Raw genomic sequence first — 9,118 nt, forward strand, 5'->3', positions numbered from 1 at the left:
CACACAAAAGCTGAGAAAATGCCTGTAGATTCCTTCTCCCTCTTACTAAGAGAAAAGTGTTTGGAGAAATGTGGAGAATCTAACGCGGATGCTTCTGTACAGGTCATATAAGGAAACCGAATGGTTTGATTCAGTGAGTCTTTGCTGTCATCACATCTCAGCTTTACTGAACAGCTATTGGAGGTTTTGAACTGATGTGTCACCACCATCACCAAAATATCAAAAAATGAGGGAACATGGCCCCTTTCAAAAGGAGAGAATGGTGAACAACCCTCCAGTAGAGGGAGATTTAAAGCAGTTGGGCAGCTTTAAGTGGCCCAACACCTGAGTGATGCTGTTTCCCCCTTTATTTTGTCACCAGTCTTTATGCCCTCCTTGGATTTGATGATGTTAAGAGCTCGTTCATGCCTGAATATTCTTTCTCTCGCACAAAAAAATGTCTTGTAAGTCAGCACCCTCCTTTCACCCACCAGTTTCTGTGCACAACACAGTGTAACTGAGGAGCACCGACAGTAAGCACTCTGGTGTGGTGAGGAGACATTAGGTAGCTGGTGTCTTCACACAGTTTCACAGGCAGGCTCAGGCACACATGCACTCGCGCCGTGAGAGGGCGGCGTGCCAGAGGCAGGAATAGACTGTCAGCAGGGGTTTGCTTGGCAGGCTTAGCGCTGTCTGGTTTGGAAAGCGCAGGGTATCTTCTGAAATAGACTATATCAGTCCAGAACTTAGATTTTCAAACATTATCTCCAGGGACATTTAGGAAACTAGTTTTTTTTTGTTTTTGTTTTATCAATCCCAGACATATTTTATTCAGCGTAATATGTATTTAACATATTAAGAAAAGGTAAATAATGACAAGAAACTCAAGGTGGCTGTTGTTTTACTATTCATTCTTTGTCTTAGTACAGTATTACATTATAGTTTTACACATGCATAACATTGTACTATGATGACTTGAAGCTAAGAATACAAATTCATTGGAAAAAGTGTTATACAGAGTTAACTGGTAAATAAAGGTGGTGATAGAGGGTCATAAGGTCAAAGCTTACTCCTGCATCCTCAGTCAGTGCATGGCAGGATGCTGACAACTGTCACCTTTACTCCTTTGCATCGCTGTAACCCTGCTTCACACTCACTCATGGTCTGATTCGCTGCGGTCGCATCCTCCCCGGCAAGGACACACACATTTATTCCCGGGTCCGAGCAATCTGCGGAGTCCCTACAGCGACACTCGTTGGTTTGATCTGAAAGAGCGTTGAGGGGACAAATGAGATGAAGGCAAATTGCAACTGCTGTACGCAATTATGGACGGTCTGTGACCTCGGATGTCCCTACCGTCGCAGGTCTCCCACATGTGACAGTTGGTGCAGCCTGTTGTGCTGCGCACCGGCCACTTGCATGTGCTGTCCTCGGCTATCATGTAGTTCTTCCTCATACACTGCAGTGCGTGCATTTTGCACACAGTCAGAGGGATGGATTTTCTACCCGTGGCAGTAGTGGCACACACCTCCAAAGATGAGCTGGTGACAAAAATCATCATCAAATACAAAAGTAAGAAAATCAATCAAATCAGCACAATCTTTAAAAAGTCACATGACCAATTTGATGATTAGTAAACATACCCGCACTCAAAAGGCATTTTGCAGACACACGTTCCTCTGGAGGACTTCTCCCATGGTTTACATTGCACCAAAGGGGAGATGGGTTGTTGTGATATGCTGACTGTGAAACATAGAAATAATTTTGACATTACAAGATTAAAACCTAAAAACAAGACAGTTTCTAATCAATTAAAGGCTTTTTTAAGTTAAAGTAGATTTCATTGTAATTACGCTATTGAGACAAGAGGAAACCTTATTACAAGAAGTCAGAAGTAAGGAAAGAATAATAGTTATCTTTAAATAGTTGTTTCAAGACAAGAACCTAGTTATTCATGCCTGTCCTCTCATGGAGCAGCCTGGACACACGTGCACAAAACATCTGCTTTTCCTGAACTTGCTTTCTTCATGCTGAGCCTCATCCAATCCCTTTCCTGGGCCTCTGGGCCCCTCTAAGAATAGGACATCTCCCCTAACTCACATGGTAGTAACAGAGCAGTGGAAGCACCAGAGAAGCGCCAGAGTGGATACAAGATAAGACAGTTTAGATAAGCAGTTTAGAGCCATTCCACTGGACTTTTTAAATGGACCTTGAAGTCAAATTTACCTGGGCTGCATTTGATGCCTGCTGGGTCTGGTGAAAAATGCAGGCTCGGGTCACATGAAATTACTCTCTCTCCTAGTAGCTGTCTACCCGCTGGACAGGACAACTCGACGGTCTCCCCTATGCTATAGGCCTCTAACAAAGGAGAGGCTATAACACCATCGCCGAGGGTCTCAATCCTGCAAACTGAGACTGGGAGACAAGTTGGATTTTAGCAAAGTAACACTGTCATCCACGTAAATGTTAAACTTTGGCTTTAGGTACTCACTTGCACACAGTCCAGGCCTGCCAGACCAGGTTTGATCAGCAGTGCATTCTAGGATGCTATGACCAGAGAGAAAGAAACCACCGGTGCAGCTGTACTCAACCTTACTACCCACAAGGTAAATGTCCTTTGGGTCCTGTGAAGCATTCAAAAATGTTAAATCTTTCAGTTCTGACCTTTGTGCATAATCCTCTTAAAAAGGAATAGAGATCAAGAGACCTAAATATGAATGATAATAATGAACAATAAATGCAGTTTTGATCTTTACCAGGATGTAGCCATTGACTAGAGCAGGTGGGGTTCCACACTTCTGACTTGCAGGGAGACTTTGGTTAAAGCACTGAGGCTCGACGCTTCTGGAGAAAGATAGTTAAGAGATATGATTTTGTTTAACCTCACATTGATGTAAATCAGCAGGAAACTTCCTCTTATTGAAAATTCGAAGCGTTGTCAAAATGTTACAAAAATTCAAACTGAAAGAGAAAAAAAACTCGCTCTGACTTCAAGTCTTGCAGATCTTGGTCTTCGCAGTCGGATCTCTCGGAGGTTTCTCCGATACAGTGCTGTCCCCCGTTCTGGGGGGTGGGATTAGAGCAGGAACGACTTCTTGACCTTCGACCCCCGGAGCACGATGACCAGGCAGACCAGCAGGCCCAACTGCCGTGGATCACTCCTTAATGAGCAGAAAGGAAGACAAAGGGAGATTTTATAACAGTCCATGTGATATTATCCATGAAAAGGTTACACAGGTATTGTATTCATCCTGGTAAAACCACCACTCAGACAAAAGGAAGCTTATTTTGCGCTTGTTTTGATGAAAATACGGTTGTAGCTCGTTGTCTACCTTACCACGGCAGTAGAGAGTCGTCGTTTGTGTTTTAACAATGTTTCACTTATGAGTTATTGGTCCGGGAAGTTCGAATCTGTGAATATATTTCTAACTTTACCGAACTCTGTTATATCGAGATAACGAAATAATAAATTTGCTATCACGAGGAAACAAGATTTTTTATGTTGAGATAACGAGATAATAAGTCGTTATCACGAGATAACAGTGCATTAAAAGAAGAAAAATCCATGGCCGTTCTCGGCTTCCGTAGTGAAAAAAATTTTTTTCATGGGTGAAATTTTTTTTATGTGTCGAGCCGAGCAAATTTTTTTTTACGGGTGAAATTTCTTTTTTTTTTCATGTGTCGAGCCAAGTGAAAAAAAATGTCAAAAATTAATTTTTCACCAGTGAAAAATACATTTTCACTTCAACCCTGAATGAACATGGATGCTTTTCATCTTATTAACGACATGAGTAGTGGTGAACTTCTGCCTCGTGGTCAAAATGAGTATTACAGAAACACATCTTTAGCTCCTCTGGAAAAATTATTTTTTCACTGGGTTTCACACACGGAGAAAAAAAAATTTCACGAGTGAAAAATTCTTTTTTTTTTTGTAACTGAGTTCGACACATGAAAAAAAAAAAAAAATCATCCGCGGAAAAAAAAAGAATTCACTTGGCTCAACACAAAAATTTTAGCCCTGAAAGAAAAATGTTTCACATGAAAAAAAAAATTTTGTAACTTAGAAAAAGGAGCACCGGAAAAAAAATACCCCCCTTGCCCCTCAGGGCTTCCGTAGTTCCTTCCCCCCATGATTTTGTGATAGTTCTAGTTCATTTTTTGGCCATATCTTACATATAGTGATTTAACATGTTTCTTCGTGAACTTCAGCGGTGCTAAGCTAGCTCCGTAAGCTGACTGTAAACAGAAGAGTGGTATCGATCTTCTCTGCAAACTCTCAGCAAAGTGAAATAAAGGTATTTCCCAAATGATTCCTTTAAACAAAACACTCCACCAAGAATCAGTCTGAAATGTAACACCCACCTGGCTGACCCTCCGCTTCAGTTCCATACTCACAGGCCAGTCCTGACGTGCCAGGCTTACAGAGGCACTTGCACATGTCGCCATCCATGAAAACCATGCCATTGTTTCTGCAGGGCCGGCAGTGGCAGGGGTCGCTCTCACTCAGGTACTGCTCTATGGCCCTGCGAAGGTACAGCTTCTTCACTCCGGCACACGGAACCTCCTTCACCAGCTCGGAGATCGGCCGCAGCTGCCAAAACAAGAGTCGTGGTGAGACAGTCAAAGTGAGGAGGGATGTGAGGTTGTATTATTTGATAAGATGACACATGAAACATAATGCTATCAGCCTAAATCCAACACTGAGTCGGTGCTTTTAAAGTTCAACAAAGGGGCTTATTCTACTCGTGCTTACCTGTTGTTTTATGACCTTTGGGAATGATCGAACAGAGTCAGCCCAGTTTGTGTACCTTTGCCAATTGCTGGCTGGATCAGAGAGCTGCATGGCCTTCAGCAGACCACCATGTTCGATGCCTCCTCCCTCTACATCCACTCTTGACACATGATTAGTGCTGCCGCTACCTATTTTAAAAAGGTTTGGAGAGATGATCCGATGATTCAGATTCAGAAGATTCAGAAATCATAAGTGCTTTTAGAGGCTCTGGAATGTTTGCAGAATTAAAATCAAAATTGTACTGCTGGATGTTGAGCTGCTACTTCCCCCACTGCTGCAGTGCTCGGTGTAGTAGTGGAAAAAAAAGAAGACGGTGTGTCGAACCCTTTCACATTCACTGTACTGAGAGCTTTCTCTGCCTTGAAGACAACAGAGAGTACAAGGAAAAAGACGAGTCAGTGTCAGGAAGTTAACAGCAGGATTAAGACAGCATTTTGGGGATAGAGTGGCACATTTATCAACCTGATGTTGAGATTTGTATTTAAAAACAATACTAATGCTGAATCTGTTAGCTGCCAGATTAGCTATTCTTTGATTTTGGCCCATACGAAGTTGCTAATGATTATCCTCACTCATTTGTTTTTGAGTTTCCTGATCAATCCTGGCGATGGCCTTGAAGGATCCTCCGAGGGTTCCCTCAGACGGGTAGTGTGTTCCAAACCTTTCTAAAACATTCCTGTAGGCGCCGTAGCAGTAGACAGGCGGGAGTTTGGCCAGTGCCTTCCAGAACTCCTCGGATATCGGGAGGTACTGAGGAGCGTTGTTCTGGAACTGAGCAACCTCTATCTCATTCTTTATAACCAGAAGCTTGTGGAACTGAAAGGAGTGAAAAAAAAAATGAGGCGCATTGTTACTGGGATTTGCTACGAAAGATACTCGAGCAGAATCGCAGGTTCCTACTCACCCGAGTCCTGTCGTCCGTCTCATGAAAGTCATAGTTGCTATATCCTGACACGGTCCCTTTCACAGTCTGTCTTTGGACAATGTCCTTTGCGTAGTGCCATTTGCTGGAGAACATCTCGTCACTGAAGTCATTCTTAGCTTTGACCTGACAGAGGCACAATTCATTTGATTAATCAGTTTAACCACGTCTGCTACTTCATATAATGAATAAGAGAGGATGTTCAATTGACTGAGCGAAGTAGCTTTAAATCAACAAAGGAAATTCCACTAAACTGAGATGTTAAGTCTTTAAAGGTCAACTGTGGAGAGAGATGGAGTAATGTTTTGACAACGAGCATTCCAGCATTCACAAAACACCGACATACACATTGGTAACCAGCATTGGCTAAAGGTGCAATATGTAAGAGTTTTAGTTGAAAACGTTTTAGATATTTTAGATATTTTGATGCAAAAATGTTGCATTCACCACACCACATCTGCTGAATAAATATTGAGCTTGTAAATGTAGCGTATATATTGAATGTAAACAAAACTGTGTTTATGAATAATCAAAACTCCACAGAGTACCTTTACAGTATTAACAAAACCAAGATAAGTTTCAACATTATGTTGCAATTGGACCAACCACAGTGCTGTACTGGATGGTACTGAGAGGCAATCTGTAGACAGTGTTGGCAACACCGCTGAAGAAGGTGCGACATTGGCCCCCAAAGCTCCTTGTGTTGATGACACTGCCCCTCCTCTTCCCCGACGTCACATCAAACCTACAGAAGCAATAAAAGCATCCCACTGAAAAGCATGTGGTATCTGCTCATGTCCCAATAGGTCCATGTCAAGATGTGTCACTTACCCTTGTCCAAGTTCTTCAATTTTAGGCGGAAGAGCTTCTTTGCCGCATGTAATGTAACTTTGAGCCTCACAGACACGCTCGTCGTGTCCATCTTCCTCACAGTCCTGATCTCCGTTACACACCAGAGACTGGCTGACACACTTCCCTGAGGGTCAACAGACAGACAGCTCAGTGATCGTTGTTTAATTCTGTGTGATTATGGGAGTTAGCAGAGTTTTATTTCAAACCTGATCGACAGCGAAACCTGTCTCCACATCCCTCCTCTAGAGGGCACTCTTGTGTGGTTTCACAGGTCCTGGTCTCAGTTCTCTGTCCGCTGCAGGGGTACCCTCCAAACTGAGGGTAAACAGCTATGACTCGGCTTCTGGCCTGTAAAATAGCACAACGTGACAAAGAAATGTGAAGAAAACAAGTAAATAGACTTAAAATGTCTTCATCAATTAAAAAGAAAACAAAAAAACAGAATCTTGAGCAGCTTTGTTGTTAAAATGTGTCTGTTATCATCATTTCCTAACCTGTAATTTGGTGCAGGGATCACACTCGGACCAATCACTGAAAGACCCCCACTGGCAATAAACTTGTGGGTCACAAAACCTTGAAAGTGACATTTAAACCAAAATAAATCAATACATGAAACCACATACACTCAATTGTCATGTATTATGTTGTGCTTTTAATGTTGAAATAGTAAAGTAAAGACAGATGTACCCTTTGGGAGTGAACAGGAATAGCAGCCATGGCAAGACTGCAGAAAGGAGTTGTGTAATATTCTGAGGAGGTGAAAAATAGTCGAGAAAAGGAAGGAGGGAAAGAAAAAAGAGGGGGGGAGAAGAGATGAAAAGAGTAGAAAACAAGAGAAGAGAAGAGAAGAGAAGAGAAGAGAAGAGAAGAGAAGAGGGGAAGAAGAAAGGAGAGAAATGTGGAGGGGAGAAGAAAAGAGGCGAGGAGAGAAAAACAAAAGAATGTAGAAGAGAAGGGAAAAGAAGGGGAGATAAGACAAGAAAGAGAAATGGATTTCATTTGTAAACTGAGAACACAAAGTAAATCCTCATGCATAATCAAATGTTTTGCAGTTATCTATAGAATATGTTTGTAATTCCCTGTTAGAGAGTGTAAAATCTACTTGCCTTCATGGTGAGCGAAGAGCAGCGAACAGAGGCGCCTTGAACAGGCTTCGACGCTGGTTGCTTATACTGTTGCTGCAAGTTTTGTTCTTGCGAGAGAGAAAAACACTTAATGGAATGTCATGGGGAGAAAAGTGTGTGTGTGTGTGTGTGTGTGTGTGTGTGTGTGTGTGTGTGGTAACTCCTTCCAAAGAGTATCATTCTGAAACTGAGAGTAAAGCTTCCTCCAAGTGTGAGGATTTCTCTGTGCTCCACTTTTGTAACTGAAACGTATATTTGCTCATATGAAAATGAAAATTTCCTTTAGTCCCTCTTCCACAGAAGACATTTTGACATGTCACAGTAGAAAAAGCACAGGTGTAATAATAATCAAATGAACAATGGTTGAATTCCATTTAGCTGCCTCTATTGTGCGCGTTGGCTCACTGTCATGGCTGACCGGGGGAAACCTGAAGAGAACCGATCCATCGTTAATGTTATCAGCAACATACTGTACACACATACTCCATGTTGGCTTTAAAGTTGAGGCTGGTTCAAAGTTCAAGAAAGTTAAAAACTGAACTTTTTAGCCACCATAGACAAGAAGTCTTAATGATGCTGAGACTGGAAAGTTTCCAATATCATGAAAAAATTCTCAGGGCGTCCTGAGCATTGTGTCCTATGTACCAAGGCCGAGTCTTCAGCAGTGTCCTGGCATTGGTTCCAACCTGTAGCCCTTTGCTGCATGTCTTCCCCTCTCCTCCTTCCTACCGCTCTATCTTCAGCCTTCCTATCAAATAAAGCCCCAAAAATCCATGAACAAAATACGCTCTTAAATCTTCACCTGAAATGCAATCCAGTCTTATTTCCCTAAAAAACACACGATACGTCAAAACAATGAGTTTAGCTGTGATGTTAGCATCATCTTGCCATCGCACTACGTATTAGATCTGTAAAAGTAGCTATGCACTTTTTTAACGATCAGTGTTTTCACCTTGGGAGTCTGTATGTGTGTGTGTGTGTGTGTCCTCATGGCAAACTGTGGTCCAGGAGACACACATTGAAGCAGTTTTGAGTACTTTGCCAGGTGTTTATACATCTGTCTGTCTCTCCGTCTGTCTGTGGACAGATGTTTGTCTGCGATAGCGTCACAACCGTGCAAGATGCAGTCCTGAAACTTCCGATTGGCCGTGGTCCAACCCATGAGTACTGAGTACTCGTGTAATAATGTTGTTATAATGACCACTGAGTCGTCCTCTAAATGACTATTGTCAATTGTTCAGAGAGAGATTTGCTGTGTGAATACAATGAAGACAGTCACAGAGGAACTGTGGGTGTTGAGATGTGATATAGTCTTGCAAACACTGGAGGGCAGTAGAGATTTGAGAACCGTTTCCTCTCAGTGGCTGAGATGAGATTGAAGGCTGAGCAAATCTGTGGATATATTAAGTCACTAAGATCAAAGCCACAGCAATCCCTCCTAGTTTACAG

General features: G+C 42.3%; 1 protein-coding gene across 1 annotated transcript; it reads right to left on the bottom strand.

Moving 5' to 3' along the window:
- Window positions 1-863: 863 nt before the first annotated feature.
- c7a (complement component 7a) lies at window positions 864-7,747 on the bottom strand. Its single transcript, XM_084360209.1, has 18 exons — window positions 7,652-7,747; window positions 7,233-7,294; window positions 7,040-7,118; window positions 6,752-6,893; window positions 6,525-6,669; window positions 6,300-6,438; window positions 5,676-5,819; window positions 5,344-5,587; window positions 5,014-5,130; window positions 4,733-4,899; window positions 4,342-4,570; window positions 2,969-3,140; window positions 2,736-2,823; window positions 2,471-2,603; window positions 2,206-2,394; window positions 1,623-1,722; window positions 1,336-1,520; window positions 864-1,244 (listed from the first exon to the last, which is right to left on the bottom strand). Exons 1-18 carry the CDS (start codon window positions 7,655-7,657, stop codon window positions 1,060-1,062), a joined length of 2,526 nt encoding a protein of 841 aa, XP_084216335.1. The 5' UTR covers window positions 7,658-7,747; the 3' UTR covers window positions 864-1,059.
- Window positions 7,748-9,118: the final 1,371 nt, after the last annotated feature.

This window comes from Pagrus pagrus (genome assembly GCF_965226575.1).
Source record: "Pagrus pagrus genome assembly, chromosome: 8".
Taxonomy (NCBI): domain Eukaryota; kingdom Metazoa; phylum Chordata; class Actinopteri; order Spariformes; family Sparidae; genus Pagrus; species Pagrus pagrus.

What these genes read in the sequence shown, in the direction of transcription:
- c7a (XM_084360209.1), bottom strand. An exon ending in TGAAGCGGAGGGTCAGCCAG is followed by an intron (nt 3,141 to 4,341) that starts GTGGGTGTTACA and finishes CTGCTCATTAAG; the next exon opens with GAGTGATCCACGGCAGTTGG. An exon ending in AGGCATCAAATGCAGCCCAG is followed by an intron (nt 1,723 to 2,205) that starts GTAAATTTGACT and finishes TATGTTTCACAG; the next exon opens with TCAGCATATCACAACAACCC.